Genomic DNA, 17,025 nt, shown 5'->3' on the forward strand with positions numbered 1-17,025 from the left:
GCACCTGGGCCAGGGGCCTCGGCCTGCTTCAGGAGGGCCTGTGGAGACAGAGTTTGTAGAACCCCGGGCACTGTGTCCAGGGACCCGGGGACCCCTGAAATCAGGCAGCCTGCTAACTGACTCTCAATGAGTGCAAGGGCAGCACAGAACTCTAGGTCTCCCGGGAACAAGGCAACGATACACGGTTTGAAGGACACGGAATGAGGCGGGCAGCCTCTCCATCTGCCCCATTTACCCCCCAAATCCTTTCCTTCCAACATGTGCTCTGAGCCAAGTGGGACTGGGCATCACTATGAGTCGAGAGTGTTGAAACAGGTTCCGTACTGCCAAGGCATGTTGGGGTGCACAGCAACAAAGCACTGGCCCTGAGCATCTACTCAGAGAGGACTCCACAGGTCTCAGACCCTGCCTTTCCCACCAACGCCCATGCCCGCACCCACGACCTCCGAGACCACCCTCTACTAGACCCCAGCCCCCTAAGCTGTGCAGTAGAAGGGTGTGCCCACACCTCGGGGGTTTCGCCCACTGCTGGCAGTGGGGACTAAGGCTGGCAAGTGCCCACTGCTGGAGGGGTGGGGCCCATGGTTGGGGGAGCGGGGGCCCATCTTCTCAGCACTGCTGCCCCTGGCTCAGACTCTGCTCCCTTCTGCCCTGCTCCCACTGTGGTCCACAGGAGCCAAAACCCAGCCGGCGCAATGAAGGAAGTATACGGCGCGTGCCCAGAAGCCAGGAATGCCCTGGATGATGGCCCTCCTTGGAGCCAGGTGACCACTCCGCTTCTGATTCATCCTGCGCTTGAGCCGCAAGTAGGCCCTGGTGGCGTGGGCATCCACAGAGCGGAGTGCTTCCTGAACAACCTGCAGAGCGGCAAGTGCGGCCATGGCTGTGTCCGGCCGGGGCACAGGCTCTGCCTGCGACAGTTCCTTCGGCTTCTCGACCCGATCTGCTTGCCACCTCCTCGTCTTCCATGGCTAGCACCTCCATAACCGCCACGATATCCTCCACCATCAGCACCAACTCCTGCCCCCCAACGGCCTCTTCTAGGCCCTGCTGGGCCTCAGCTTCATGCACAGCCGCAGGCACCACCTCCGCAGCCTCTAGGGCCAAAGCGCCCCTGAATGACTACGGGAGAAGTTCTCCCTGAGGAACCCGGCTCCTCCCCGCCCCCATCTGGGACCAAGGTGGTCCTAAATTCTGGGGCAGCCCCGCCTTCCCCGGACCTCAACTCCCTCTCCATGTGGCCGTGGCCCTGAGCCCGGGCAGCTGCGGAGGGCAGGCGATGAATGTGGCACCCGCAGGTTCAGCTCGGACACCCGGGAACCAGGGTGGGCAGCAGCCTCTTATCCGAGTGCGCGGGTCTGGGGCACGCATGTGCACAGGGCCTCCGGGCAGCTGGGACCGGGGCTGAGACAGCGGGACAGGGCGTGCTCACGGGGAGTCACGCATGTGGCCCGGGAGGGATACAGCCTCCGATCCCTGCGCAGAACGCCTGTTGCTCCGAGGTCACACCAGCGATGGGGCAGTGAGCGTGGTCACCACCAGCCTTGTCCCTGGCAGGCCCCAGAGCCAGCCAGGAAGCCTGCCCTTGCCCGCCACCGGGGTGGCTTCCGCGCCTCTCAACCCCTCTCATTTTTTTCGGAGACACATCTCAGGCCTTCCCCACAAGTGCCCCGGTTATCACAGGGCCACTCGCCCCTTCCTCATCAGTCCGTCCAGGACCCCTCGCCTGTCACCCGCAATTGAAATCCAGCAGCTGAATCCCGTGACAGCCCGAATGCCTCCCGGGCACCTTCTCAGCAGAATGGGGGAAAAGCCCTGGGGGCATCAGCTGGTGCTCCAACTGAGCCACATCACTGTCCTGTGGTTTTCCCCTTGACCTGCCCAGTGGTGGAGGGAGCCAGGAGCCTACCACCAAGGTGCTGGGTGCTGGGACCATCTGCCTCCCAAGCCCACCACCTCCCTCCCGGCTTTCCTTAAAGAAGGACACCACACACAAAATAATTTCCCTGAATTAAATTAGCGAAAAGAGCCAAGGACCCTGGCCACCTGGGTGCCCACAGAGCCACAAAGCAGCCCCAGGGGAGGTCCGGGATCAGACTGGGAAGCATGCTAATGGGCCAGACTTTTAATCCAAAGAGAAACTCTGCACACTGTCTGACCAAGCCAGTGGCCAAACTCTCCCACTGTGCTTTCCTCTGCCCGACTCCTTTCCCTTTTTCTCTGTGTCTCTTTTCCTCTTTGCTTTCTCCTTCATCACCGGACTTTCTTGCTAGGGCTCTTGTGTCTTTCCTCTAGCTCTGCTCCAAGTTCTGCCTTAGTCTGTGTCCGCCACTGAGTGGAGTACCAGCCGGGGAGGGGACGGACAAGTGAGCACTGACAGCCCATGTGCCCTTTCTCTGGTACTCACCACGTCCTTCCGGTCCGAACCACACCTCATAGAGTCCAAGAGCCAAGGGGGACGGGGGTACTGTCGTGGGCGGGATAGGACACATGCCGCCTGAGGGGTCAGGAAGGCCTCCTGAGTGATGGCAAGGCCATCAGCCTTGTGGTTGCATCATGGGAGGGCCTCCATTAAAAGGAATGGGTCAGTGTGTCCTGGGGGGGGGTGGATTTTGACCAGAAAGAAACAGGAGGAACTCCCTTGGCGTTAAGTGCAGGGTGTGTGGTCGCCACAAGTACCACTCTCTCAATCTGCTTCTCAACACAAACAAACACCCCTGCAGGGAGAAAAATGCATGGCTGTCTATGGGGAGATGAAAAAATGTCTGAGACAGTCCTTGAGACTGCGCAGACTGCGGAATTCCTGGTACAATCTAAACTGACCAGCATGTGCCTTCCTGCCCAAGCCATTGGAGGAGGCTCCTCCTGGGATTACTGCAGGAAAAGGAGCAAAGCCCTGGAGAGGGAGAAGGCTCTGGTGGTGACAGCGGGAGGGGGATGAGAGGGAGCCTGGGAGGAGAGAGAGAGAAGCCCAGAGGAGAAGAAGAGCTGGCGGAATGGGAGGGAGGGAGAGAAGGGAAGAGAGGCACAGGGGCAGGTGGGAGAGGAGTGTGCTCCAATGGGGAGGGAGAGACAGGCAGGGAGCTGCGAGGAAGGGTTAGGCAGGGCGGGAAGGACGGGTAGGCCTCCAGCTGAATTCATACTTTGCAAGGCGTATAGACCCAGAGGACACATTGCCTGTGAGGAAGGGACCCGCCCCCCAATCGTGGGAAAGCCAAAAATGGGCTGAGCAGAGCTAAATCCAGTGGTGTCCAGGAGGGCAGCTGTCACATTTCCCGAAAATATGAGACAGCGAGTGAGGAAGTCACAGAGGAATAGAGGGTGGAAACAGTCAGGGAGTACACAGTCACCAAGTAGTGCAATTGTGGACTGCCCTGTGTCAGTAATGGGGCTGCTCAGTAATGGGGCTTCACGGCACTGGAGTACGATGTGGATGACAGCAGAACGAGCAGGTTTTGAAAAGCTGGCCACGTCTATGCTACGAACGAGAGACTGGCCTTTTAGTCCCAAAGTCACAAAGAATTTTAAAGTGGGAGGAGCGAGGTTAAAACCTCAGAAGATGGACGCTTCCCTACATGGTCGAAGCAGCCTGTGTGCACTTGGCCCTTAACCAGGGGAGCATGCTGCATGGGGTGTTGGTGAGGACTAGGTGTGCCCTCTGGAGGCATTTCCCTTTTAGTGGTCTAACTGGATAGAGGGTATTGGGCACTTTCCTTCAGACCCTGGGGAAGGAGGCATATCAGCCTCAGGGTCAGCATGGGTCAGACAGCACACGCGTGGGTGTCCTGGGTCTCGCATTCAGCTATACTCTGCCCTCTCCTCTACGGACCATCTGGGGACACGGATCCAAAATCCTAGGGAAGCCGCGAACTGGGGATCACGGGGCAGTGTGGGGTTGCCAATCCGTGAGCATGTCTCTGGACATGTGAGTGTGTGACTTTTGGGTGCCTGGGAGGGTGAGGGAGTGTGTGCACGTCAGGACATGAGAGTGACCGAACCACCGTGTGTTGGGTGCGGGGTGTTGGCTTTGCTCCTGAGTGTATGCGTCGGGGTATGTGAGTGGCTAAATATTCTGAGGCTTAGGGCGGTTTGAAACCGATGGTGTCCGTGTGTGTGTGTGTGTGTGTGTGACACACACTCTCCCTGGCATTCATTCTTCCGTCCAGCCACGTGGGCCAGAATGATAGTGTCATCTTTCCTACCTTCCCTCGTCCCACTTTCCCCTCTCCAACAGTCCCTCCACAGGGCCTGGCCCCCACTCGCTCCCGCTGTATCTGGGGCTGAGGATGACTGTGTCAGCAAGGGCCTGGGCACGCCTGTTTAGAAGAAAGGAGAGCACTGGCTCTGGGGTTCAAGAGACTAATGAAACTACCGTCCCACCCTTGCTGTGTCTGAGCTCATCCACCAGGGGGCATCTCTGGAAGAGGGTCCTCGCCATCTACCAAAACTTGACACTGGACATGTCTGGCCCTGGCTCGTCCTTCCCTTTCCTTGTCCTCTGTCATTTCCCCAGGGAAGACATGAGCCCTTTCAGTCAGCTGGCCTTTCGCTCATCTCCTCTCCCCGCCCACCTCCACCATCCCCGGGGGAAGGGCCTCCGCCACGCCGGGATGCAGTCCCAGAGCTTGTGTGACCTAGACCTCTGGGCAAGCATGCATATTCCCTTCCATGGAATAAAGATGCCCAGGCAGCGTGGTAAGCATCGACGGGAATCCCATGAGCTCCGGCACCCCATGAAGAAGACCGTGTGCGAGCGTACCCACAGTAACACACGTAAGCACGGCTGACATCGCTCTTCGACATTTTAATAAATTCACAGGAGGCCTCAGTCGGCCCTGGGTTTCTTCCCGACACCAGGCTCGAGGTGGGTCCCTGCTCGAGGGCCCAAGCTGATCATTCGGCTCCCTCTGAAAGGTCCTGGACTCTTTCCGGTCAAGCGCAAGGCTCTTGCGTATTCACCTCAACATGCTGAAGTTCCTGGGAGAGACGGATACACAGACACACAGGCACACAGGCACACATGAGGAGGCCGGTGAGTATCCTCTATGGGCCATACACAGGTTTGCTAGAGGGTTCAAGACCCTTCGGGGATCGGAGGTCATTCTGCCCTGCCCCTCTCCCCCGGCCTTGATGGCGATCGCCTGACATGTCCTCCAACCACGTAGCAAATATCTCTGTGCATGCTGGCCAGTGTTCTCTGGATGTTTGCGGTGGGCACAGGAGATTGCCCTGGGAGATGGCTGGGAAAACTCTACCGATGAACACAGAAAGGTAACGGGGTGACGCATGAGCCTTCACACCAGGGAACCCAAACTCTGTGCCAAGGATGGCAAGAGGCACTGAGGCGGTGCTCAAAGCTGAGGCGCCTGCTTCTCCAGCTCTGCTTGTTGGTGTGGCCTGACCCGCGTGCCTCACGCTTCCCAGGCAGAACCAGTTTGACACCGCACTCCCTGACTCATGCTGATGCCCTTTGCACACGGGGTCACCGCCTCTTGAGCGTTCCACTGAGCCGCCGTTTCTTCATGTGGGACGCCCAGGTCCCACGGAGGCCTACGGAGCATTTTCTGCACCCACGCCCCGGTCTTCTCACCTGCACTCCTCTCAGTTCCTCCGCTGGGGCCTTCTTCCTCATGTAGTACTGCAGGGGATTGGGCCACAGGTCGTCCATGACGATCTGGCAGGGGAAACGGGGCGGGGCTCAGAGGCCCATCCCAGTCGGCTGGGGAACACAGCCAGGTTCACGTGCGCGGTCTGTCCCCGGGACCCACCTCAGCTATCCTGCTAGACCCGGCAAAGCTGTGGTCAGAGAGCCAGTTGAAGAAGTTTAGGCTCCTTTGTGGTGTCTGCGGCTACGGGCCTCCCGTTCATAACAGGGGTGCCACTGGATGGGAGTGGAATGAGACGGCTCGTACCCTGCAGGAAGATGGGTACGTGCAAAGGCGCTGCCTAATGCATCAGGTGCAACCCTGCCGCCTCCACCTGCTGCCACCCCTCCACGCAGAGGCCCCCTTACCAGCAGCCCTGAGGACATACTCCTTCTCAACGACTTCATTGCGGAAGTAGGAGTTCTTGCGAAAGAAGAGCAGGACCCTGCGGCGATCACAGGGAGACCCGAGTTCCTCCACCTGCCGGGCGGCAAAGTGGGGAGGAGGGTTGAAATCTCTGTCCAGCAGACCCTTGCCCTCCTGGCCTTGGGGAGAAATCGCTTCTGTTATCCCCTCTTCTCCCATCCCCCAGGCCGGCCTCCATCTCCCGGGCCAGACCTGCAAATCCGTCATGGAGCCAAGTATGCCTTCATCTTGCTCACTGAGCATGGCTGACAGCTGCGGGTGGTTCCCAAACTGCTTCGGGTCAAGGACTCTCCCAGGGCTGGAGAAGAAAGAGCTACAACAACGGAGCAAGTCTGCACAGCAAGTGCAGCCTTGGGTCCCTACCACTGGGACCCACTCCCTCCTCACAGATTGTGTCAAGGCCCCCTGCGCCCCCGCACGGCCCGCTGCATTCGTTAAGTCAGGTGGTTCCCTGCTGGGCGCTAACAGAGAAAGCTGGACCCACGGCCCCCTGCCCGGCACATCGAGGACAACCTGCGGCCCCACCGGGCACCCCCGCCCGGAAGCAGGAATTCGAAACCGTCCCGAATACGGAGGCGTGAGCCGGGGCCCCTGCCACAGGAGTCTCCTGCACTAGCCCGGCCACATCGGGGTCCCTCCATGAAGGTAGCAAGGATACAGCCTTGGCCCAGAAGCCAGGGATGCCCCGGATGAGGGCGCTTCGGTGTTCCAGGTGACGCCGCCGCCTCTGCCACAACCTGAGCTTGAGCCCAGAGCAGGCCCCGCTGGCGTCTTTGTGCAGGGGCTCCAGCTCTGACTGCAGGGCCGCGAGAGCCTGGAGCGGGGACGGGGGCGGACCTGGCCGTGCCTCTGGCTGTTCTTCCCCTTCCCGCTTCTCCTGCAGCTCCTGCGCGTCTCCCTCCTTCTGGCTCCCCTCCCAGGCCTCTTCCCTCCTGTCTTCCTTCTCCTCCTCCTGCACAGGTACCTCTGCAACCTCATCCTCAACAGCCTCCTCATCCTCCTCCTGGCCCTCCTCTTCCTCAGCCTTTTCAGGCTCCTCCACCTCCTCCACCTGCTCCTCTTCCTCAGTCTTCTCTTCCCCCTCAGGCTCCATCTCTTTCTTCTCCACCACCTCCTCCTCCTCAACATCCTCAACCTCCCTCTCCTTGTCCCTGCCACCCTCGGCCTGCTCAGCCTCTTCGGCTTCCTCCTCAGCCTCCTGCCACTCCTGCTCTTCTGCCACGTCTTTCTCCATCCCAAGCTCCTCTTCCTCTTCCGTCACCTCCTCAGCTTCTCTAGCTTCTTCTCCTCTGCCTCCTCTTCCTCCTTCTCTGGCTCCTCTGGCTCCTCTCCCTCCTCTGTCCCCTTCTCCTCAGCCGCCTCCTCTGTGGGCTTCACGTCCTCCATCTCCTCCTCAGGCGCCCCCTCCTCAGTCCCCAGCTCCCCTTCTTCCTCCGCTACTTCCCACGCACCAGTCTCCTCAGCCTCCTCTTCCTCCCCATCCTCCTGCCGGTTCTCCTCAGCCTCCTCCTCGGACTCCTCGGACTCCTCCAACTCGTCGTCCTCCTCCTCGGTCTCCTCTCCCTCCTCAGCCTCCCCGTCTTCCTCAGCCTCACTCTCAACCTCCCTAGCCTCGTCGTCATCGTCCTCCTCCTCCTCAGTCTCCCCGGGGTCCTCCGCCACGCCGACCACCACAAGTTGCCACACCAACATTAGGTCATCCCCGACGAGCACAAGCTCCCACCGCCAGGATGGCGCCCTCTCTCTCCCAACGGCCTTCCTCTTGCTGCCCAGGCTCTGCCGCCATCCCACCGCCTAGGCCCAGCAGCACCTTCGCCTCTCTTGCAGGGGTGGGGCTATATGTCCACGGACAGCCGCGTCCTGATGGACCTCTCCCTCGACTGAGTTGGTCAGGATTCGGGGGCAGTCCCGTGTCCCACGTGGCGCCCGGCTGGGGCAGCTGCAGGGGAACGGAGCAGGGGCGGGTGAGCGCGCGGCTCCCGCAGGCGGCCGGACAGTGGAGCTCTGCGGCCCTGCGAACGGTGGAGGGGTGGACGTCCGCCGTCTCCTCCCGGAAGCCAGCGGAGTCTGGGACGCATGCGCACAAGGGCTTCCGGCCAGGAGCCCACGGGGCAGAGGTGGAGGCGGCACGCTTCGGGTCTTGGCGCCCAGGAGGCCTGATCCGCGCCCAGGACAATGGCGGGACCCCAGGCCCCAGGAGCCTCAAGGCGGTGGGCGTGGCCGCCACAGGCCCTGCCCCTCACCCCCTGCTGGAGGCGGCCAGGGAGGCAGCCAGTGCGCCTCCTCCGGGATGGCCTCGGGCTCTACCTAAGGAGCCCCAGGCCCCAGTGCCCACAACTCCTTCCCCTCCATCCCGTCGCCTCCTTTAGCACGCTCTCCGCCCGGTGTTTGTAGCCTGTCAAGGAGGAGAAACTGTCCCTGGCCCTTCCCCCACGCAATCCTCGAAGACTGAGGACAGCGAAGGCACCACCGGGGACCCTGGTCTAGCGTGCGGGGGACTGTCAGCCCAGGCATTGCAGAGCAGTGCCATTCCAGGAGACAGCGGGGGGAAGCTGTCTGCCAGTTTGGGGCACTGTCTGCCAGTGCTTCGGCCACTGTTTCCCCCAGGCCATGTCCTCGTCTGCTCAGGACAAGGGGGACCGAGAGGGCTCAATCCATCGATCCGCCTGTCCTTTCCCCATGCTCTGCTCTCCCTCTTCCCCGGTCCGTCTCGGTGTTTGTGTTCCCGGCGCTGTTTCTCTGCCCACTCTCTGGCCACAGGGTCTCTGGAAGATCGAGCCTTCAGGAAGCAAGATGCAGAAGCCTGTCCCAGAACCTCCTTTCCCATGAAATAAAAGCCCCCTTCCCCTCTGTGACTAGCTACTGTTCACGTGACCAGGGAAAGGGACCCAGCTGGTTGCGCCCGACGCGTGCGCGTGCAAACACACACAGACACACACACACACACACACACTCACACTGACACAGCACACACACTTACCCAGTGACACGCAGTGTGTTTGGCATGGAGCTCGGTGGGAGGCGTGCCTTTTGTGCAGCCAAGGGCATACGGCAAAGGGAACCCGGATGTCCCTCCCCTGAGACGACGTCTGGGCGAACCCTGTGGATGGGCATTTGGGCATTATGTCTGTGGGCCAAGAGACTACAGGGTGCACCCTATGGAAGGCCGGAGACAAGAAGCTGAGGCTGGCTCCCAGGTGACACAGCACGTAGGCCCGTACCATCACTTGCAGAGACAGCGTGTCTTCCGTTGCCTTCGGGTGAAACTTCAAATGCCATGGGGAATGCGTTCCCAACCTGTCTGGCCTGCAGAGGAGAACACATCTTCTCTAGCCTTCCCCTGCAGCTGAACAGGTCAGGCCGTGAGCTGAACTTCAGGCTGGGCCATTACATCCCCAGTGCTGACCCCCACACGTGGAGAGAGGATACCCAAATTGTGGCTTCAGGCCAACAAGGTAGGCTTGGGGCAACTGGTGTGGAGCCATTGCAAGCCGGTCTCCCCCAGCATTACAGCAACAGACGGGTTTCTTACAACCACATCTCAGTCATCTCAGTCATCAAAGGGCCACATATGTTGCGCCCTGTACACGGAAGTGCCGGTTGTGGTTGCTCTGGCGGTTCTTCAACCTCTATGTGTACCCAGCAGGTCCATCCCGATTCTTCCGGCCAGCCACGGCTTCTTCTGTACCCTCGCACAGGTCTTCTTCGGCTCCGTCTCCTAAATCCGCGGTGGATGCATGGCTCTGCGCCATGGCTCCACTCCTAGGGCGGCCGGACTAATGTTAGAGCGGGGGTTCGAGCTGTGCAGAGTTCATGCCGGCTGCACTCTGAGGTGCCAGCGGTGTTCAGTACAGCTGTGGTTTCTTTGTGTGCCCACAGGTACACGTGTATGCAGCTGGATGTGACACCGTGTGGGAAGGGGTACAGAGGAGTTGCCTTCCATGTACACACAGGTGCACGTGGAGGCGTGTGCAACAACCGGCCTATTCCGTTCCCGGCCGGAAATCGAAGGGTTTGCCGTGGACTGGATTTCATATGCAGCCCCACTGCCTTGGACTGTGGTTTCCATCTGTTCAGCCATCATGTGGATGATCTCCACGTCCACTCCCAATCCAGGGAGACATTCATGCAATGACAGGCATCTGGCATTGCCCTGCTAGGGAAGGAACATGAGAGGGGCCAAAGGACAAGAGGTAAGCATCCTGGCACGGAGACATCACGGGAGGCTCGGTCTCAAGGGCACCTTCCTTGTTTCTGGTCCCCTGTGCCTAGACACATGTACACTGGAAAGCACACACGCATTCTGCGCACCCCATCCCTTGCCTGCGAGGCCACATTTATGAAAGACCGTTGCCCTGGGTCCTGCAGTCCTGTAGCAAGCATCCGTCTCCCAGCAGCTCTGGCCATTAAGCCCCTGAAGCTGGCGGTCTTCTTCAGGAGGGGCTGAGCCCTCTTGTGCCACGTACCTACTTGCCATGAAGCTGCTCTGAACTCCAGAGAGATGTTCACGAGCCACATCCCCTGCTTTGCACCCTAAGGCCTTGGGAGGAAACCCGATGTCCTTATGATGTGACCAACAGCTTAAGCCGTTGCTACCTGAGGCATGCTACCTGAAGCATGGGTCCAATCCTAAACACCTCTTTTCAGGGCAGGCGGGGCATCCCCCAGTCAAGGAAGCAGAGCACCTGTTTATGGGAGACACTTGGGAGGGGTTTTAGCATCACGATCCGGCCTTTCCTCTCCCGTTTGGAGCTCGGCAGGAGTGAGCCATCAAGGGTTCGAGGCAAAGTGGGTGGGGTGAGCACAGCACATTCTGGGGTCCTCCGGGTCTGGAACCCCACTGGCAGCCCCGCTGCAACCGTCAGCATGCCTGGTACTTCACCTCCATCTTGTCGACACGATGGATCCTAGAGACTGGCCTGGGGGAGCCATGAGGCTACTCTCCAGCTTAGGCGACAAGGAGACCAGAAGGCGTGACGACGGCCTGAGCAGTCTTCCTTTGGCCCGGTGCTAACCACCACCCTAGAATTCTCCCTGAGGGGCTGCATCAGACTTGAGATCCCCAGCGCTGACCAAGAGCAGGCAGACTTATCGATGTTCAGGCCTGAACCGTGAAGCCGGCGCATGCGCATGGGCACGTGGAAACACACAAGGGCCCACACAAGGCCTCTCAACACTTTCACCCATGGGTGTGCAAACAAACAGACACAAAACGTAAACACACACTGTCTCCGGGATGCAGGCATCCATCCACACTTGTCACACACACACAGGAGCACACGAAACACACACACAGCAACGATGCACACATGACGACCTACACACAGGGGAGCAAGGGAGGACAAGCAAGTTCACATAACACACAGGTGCACAGGCATACACACAGGGTCCCAGCTAGGAGGAACGCTCAAACCGGGTGGCCAAACCGGGTACGTATTCGCGCACACACAACAAACACCCATGCACGTGGACCTACTCACAGTGGCTCCATTACGCACAGCACACTCATGTTGCACCAAACCCATGGAGCAATGCAGCATTTCCCCAATATTCACGGAACTGTCCCCTGTGTTGGGTGAGGTTACCCACAGGAGGGTCTGGAGTCCACAGGGACCATGAGGTACCGCCTCCTGTTTGGTCCTCCCATGAGCCTTGGTTTCGCACTGGACCAGACCAAGAGCATGCATGGCATCGAATCTCAGCAATGCAGGACACAGTTCCAGGTTGAAGGGCAACAGAAAATGTTCCCCAGGCCATGTGAATATGGGGTACGAGGAGCCCAGGGGACCCCAGGGCCCCACTCGGGAGCACCTTACCCCTCCTGTGTGCCCCGCTCTACAGAACAAGACTTCCCAAGAGAGCCCCGCCTCTTCCCTTCCTCTGTCAGAAGCTGCTTGGAAGGGTGGGGTTCTGTCCGCAGGCCAAGAACGGCTGTGCCCTGGCCCCTTGCTCTCCATCACACCCACCCATGGAATCCAACAGGATGGGGGTTGGAGGGTCCCACCAGGCTTATTGCCTCCTTGCCATTTCCTGTGCCCCCAATATAAAACCACACATGGACACAAGGTGCTTTGTAACTTGTTTATGGCCCTTCTCCCTGACCCTGCAGCTAGGGGCAGGATCCTCTCTAGCGCTGCCCCTGCTGATCCTTGTCCCTTTTGCTGTCCCGTGCAGGCTGAGCACCACGGAGAAGAGCCCATGCAGGACTCTCAACAGTGGAGGCCTCATCAGATTCTTCTTGGTGGTGCAACGTGGATGCTCTGTGATGTCCACTTCCACACAGCTGCCATGCCTTGACACACACACACAAACACACACACACACACACACACACAGAGAAACATGAAAATACACACAAAAGTCTTAGCTATTTGTGAAAAGGTGTGATGCCAGGGATAGTGAACGTGATGTTGTGAGCATGCCTTGTACTCGTGGGATCCCAGTTCCTCCACAGCAAGGGCACCGTGACCCTGCTTGGGATAGCCTGGGACCATTCCCAAGGACATGTGAACGATGTGGGAGGACACGCAGTGCTCAGGCATGTGGACGGCGGTCAGGGAGTCGTGGTCCAAGAGTGGGCTGGGACAAGGAGCCCGACTCCCAAAGACAGGCAGGCCATCGCCAACCGAACGAGCGGCAGGAGGACCGAGAGAGAGGCCGACAGCCATGGGAGACACTTCAGGAAAATGGGCTGGGTGAGCCTTGCTTGTCCGGATTGGCCAGGGTTTTCCGAAGGACAGCATGGCAGGCATGAACCTGCCGGACTAGACCCATCCTCGGCACTGTGTGTGCGCTCTGAGTTCCAGCAGGCTCACTTCCCACCCTGCCACCTGCTCCATGAGTCCAAGCTCCTCTGAGCCTCAGTTTTCCCGCCACTAAATTGACTGTCCCTTGACACCCCTGCCCACAGGGCTCTGGACGCAGCCCTCCTGGCTCCTCACAAACAGGTCATCCTCTCAGCTCATTCCCAGAGGCCGCCTTCCTGCCTCGGGAGGTACTGCAAGGGATTGGGCCACAGGTCCTCGATGATGATCTGGTAGGGGACAAAAGGTGAGCTGAGCACGGGGCCCCCGACCCCATTCCCCAGCAGTCGGGATTCCAGCATCTGCGCTGCTGACGAAGGCGCAGTGGCCTCACCCCGGCGATCCTGTTGGACCTTGGGCAGCTGGGGTCACACAACCAGTTGAAGAAGTTCAGGCCGCTGGGGTCTCGCCTGCGGCTGGCAGCACCACGTTCATAATCCCAGAACCACTGGACCGGAGTGCAACGAGTCTCCCGCTATCCTGCGGGACGAGGAAACTTAAGGGAGGCTCTCCGAGGCCTAGGACCCACGCCAGCTCTCGCTCTCAACCGACGACCTGTCCCCCTTCCTGGCAGCCCTGCCCACAGGGCTCTGGACCCAGCCCTCCTGGCTCCTCACCGACAGGTTGTCCTCTCAGCTCATTCCCATAGGCCGCATTCCTGCCTCGGGTAGTACGGCAAAGGATGGGGCCACAGGTTCTCGATGATGATCTGGTAGGGGACAAAAGGTGAGCTGAGCACGGGGCCCCTGAACCCGTTCCCCCGCAGCCTGGAAAGCAGCATCTGCGATGCTGAGGAAGGCTGCAGGGGCCTCACCACGGCGATCCTGTGGGACCCTGGTCAGAAGAAGAAGTTAGGCCGCTGGGGTCTGAATCCCGTTCATAATCCCAGAAGCACTGATGCAGTGCAACGGGTCTCCCTAAATCCTGAAGGACGAGGAAACTTAAGGGAGGCTCTCCGAGGCCTAGGACCCACGCCAGCTCTCCCTCTCAAACGACGACCTGTCCCCCTTGCTGTGCCAAATCCCTGCACTGCCCCGAGGACCCCACACTCCTCCCTTTCCACCCCAGGGCCCTCATGCCGGGAAGCCCTCCGCCAGCTCCTCTGCACCTCAATCCACACCCACCACCTACCGCCGATGCTAAGGTGATACTCCTTAACGATCACGTTGTTCTGGAAGTAGGGGTTGCTCCCAAAGTAAAACATCAACCTGCAGCGGTACTTGGGACGACCCAGTTCCTCCACCTGCCGCAGGAAAGCAAGAGAAGGGGGAGGGGGAGGGGTCGTTGACCCTAGGTGTTCTGCGTGACTGACTGACCGCAACTCTCAGCAACTCAACCGCACCCACTCCAGCTCAACCCCCACTCCCAAGGCACCACCGCTGGCCTCAGGCTCCAGGGCTAACCTCTAAATTGGTCATGTAGCTGAGCATGTCTGTGTCCTGGTCACCTATCACAGCTGATAACTGGGGGTGATTCAGGATCTGCCTTGGGTCAAGGAGCCTCGACGTCAAGGGCGCCGGGAAGAGAACCAGGAACGCCCCGGCCCTTCCCGACTGAGAGCCAGGGACGGAAGGCGGCCTGTGCAGAAACAGCAGGCACTGCCCCGTCCCATCCTCCCCAGCGCTTGCCCTTTCCTCACCCATGCTCTGCCCTGGGGCATCGCAGGGCTTGGAGGATCAACAGGGCTGAGGCTCCCGGGGCCCAAGAGGGCAAGGCCAAGAGCCCGCCCGCTCTCCCTGCCTACGTCCTCTCTGTCCTGTGCCCGTGCTCGGCTGGGCCAGGAGGCAGTCAGTCACCACTCTGGATGTTTGGATGGTCTCGGTCCCCCTCACGGCCCCGTTTGCTTGTGTGCTCACCGGAGGCCCAGGGCCCTTGAGGGACCTCTTGTGCCCACAAAGAGGCTGCTCCGCTCGCTTGCAGCATGGCTGCACACCCAGGGTCCCGAGCAAGAGCCTGGCAGAGTCAGGCACACAGGGAGGAAAGGGGTACGGTGGGAGGAAGGAGACAGAGAGACAGAGACACCCAAACCCTGATGACAGACGTAGACGGAGGGCTGGGAGGGTTGAGAGAGAGAGAGAGAGAGAGAGCGAGTGCGGGTGGGGAACAGGGAGAGGGAGAGGCAGGGAGGGAGGAAATGTGTCTGGGAGCACCTGGGCCAGGGGCCTCGGCCGGCTTCAGGAGGGCCTGTGGAGACAGAGTTAGTAGCACCCGGGGCACCGTGTCCAGGGTCCCGGGGCCCGCTGAAATCAGGCAGCCTGCTGACTGACTCTCAATGAGTGCAAGCGCAGCACAGAACCAGAGCTCTCCCGGGAACTCGGCAACGATACACGGTTTGAAGGACTCGGAATGAGGCGGGCAGCCTCTCCATCTGCCCCATTTACCCCCAAATCCTTTCCTTCCAACATGTGCTCTGAGCCAAGTGGGCTGGGCTTCACTAGAAGTCCAGAGTGTTGACACGGGTTCCGGGACCGCAGAGGCGTGTGGGGGTGCTGCAGCCCCAAAGCACTGGCCCGGAGCTTCCACTCACAGAGGACTCCACACAGTCTCAGGCTCTGCCTTTCCCGACGCCAATGCGTACTCCCCGCACCCACCTCCTCCCGGACCACCCACTGCTGACCCCGGCCCCCTAGGCAGTGCAGTAGAAGGGTAGGCCCAGGGATCGGGGCTTTGCGCTCCCTGCGTGCCCAGCGGCCTACTGCTGGCAGGTGCCCATTGCTGGAAGGGTGGGGGCCATGGTTGGGGGAGCCCGGCCCAGCTTCGCACTTCTCTAGCCCCTGGCTCAGGCTCAGGCACTGCTCCCTGCTGCCCTGCTCCCACTGTCCTCCCCAGGGGCCAAAACGCAGCCGGCGCGATGAAGGAAGGATACGGCGCGTGCCCAGAAGCCAGGGATGCCCTGGATGATGGCCCTCCTTCGAGCCAGGTGACCACTCCGCTTCTGATTCATCCTGCGCTTGAGCCGCAGGTAGGCCCTGGTGGCTTGGACATCCACAGAGCGGAGCGCTTCCTGAACCACCTGCAGCGCGGCAAGGGCGGCCCCGGTTGTGTCGGGCCGCGGCACCGGCTCTGCCTGCGACAGCTCCTTCGGCTCCTCGACCTGCTCTGCTTCTGCCACCTCCTCGTCTTCCACCGCCACCACCACCTCGTCTTCCACCGCCAGCACCTCCTCGTCTTGCACCGCCAGCACCTCCTCGTCTTCCACCGCCAGCACCTCCTCGTCTTGCACCGCCAGCACCTCCTCGTCTTCCACCGCCACCACCTCCACCTCCCCCACGATATCCTGCACCACAAGCACCAACACCTGCCCAGCGCCGGCGTCCTCTGGGCCACGCGGGGCCTCAGCTACCCGCACAGCCGCGGCCACCAAACCGGCAGCCTCCAGGGCCAGAAGCGCCCCTGCGTGCCCACAGGAGCCGGTCTCCCTGAGGGCAGCCGCCTCCTCACCGCCCCCGTCTGGGACCAAGGTGGTCCCGGATTCTGGGGCAGCTCCGCCTTCCCCGGACCTCGACTCCCTCTCCATGTGGCCGTGCCCCTCAACCCAGGCAGCTGCGGAGGGCAGGCGATGGACGCGGGAACCGCAGGTTCTGGTCCGCGCCCGGCGTCGGCGGCGGGCAGCAGCCGCCTGTCTGAGTGCGCGGGCCTGGGGCACGCATGCGCACAGGGACCCGGGGCGGAGGGTGCCGCCGCCAAGCGGCGCGCGGCGGGGCGGGCCGGGAGGAGCCACGCATGCGTCCTGGGAGCGACAGAGACTCCGAGCCCCAAGAGGATGGGGGTGCTCCGGGGTCTCGCCCGGGATAGGCCCGTGGGCGTGGCCACCACCCTCCTGGGCCCTTGTAGGCGCCAGAGCTAGCCAGGAAGGCCGCCCGGGACGCTCCCCCCGCGGTGCCCTCCGCGCCTCCCAACCCCTAACGTTTCTGCACAGACACCTCGCAGGCCTTCCCGCCGGTGCCCTCGTGTCACAGTCCCGCTCTTCCCTTTCACATCGTTCCTCTGGGACCCCTCTCCTCTCGCTAGCAGTTGAAATCCAACGGCTGAATCCTGTGTCTCCCCGCAGCCCGAAAGCCTCCCACGCTCCTTCTTAGTGGAACCCGAGGAAAGCCCTGGGGGCATCGGCTGGTGCTCCAACGGAGCCGCGTCAGTGTTGTCGGGCTTTT

General features: G+C 60.9%; 1 protein-coding gene across 1 annotated transcript; it reads right to left on the reverse strand.

The window, feature by feature from the left end:
- Positions 1-4,796: 4,796 nt before the first annotated feature.
- LOC123393954 (testis-specific Y-encoded protein 3-like) lies at positions 4,797-16,516 on the reverse strand. Its single transcript, XM_045087311.1, is given in 7 exon segments — positions 4,797-4,977; positions 5,591-5,674; positions 5,769-5,833; positions 5,836-5,913; positions 14,006-14,117; positions 14,278-14,355; positions 15,741-16,516. Coding segments are annotated over 7 exon segments (1,113 nt in total). The 5' UTR covers positions 16,392-16,516; the 3' UTR covers positions 4,797-4,932.
- Positions 16,517-17,025: the final 509 nt, after the last annotated feature.

This window comes from Mustela putorius, unplaced genomic scaffold, assembly GCF_011764305.1.
Source record: "Mustela putorius furo isolate JIRA1106 unplaced genomic scaffold, ASM1176430v1.1 tig00001094_pilon_pilon_pilon, whole genome shotgun sequence".
NCBI classification, from domain to species: domain Eukaryota; kingdom Metazoa; phylum Chordata; class Mammalia; order Carnivora; family Mustelidae; genus Mustela; species Mustela putorius.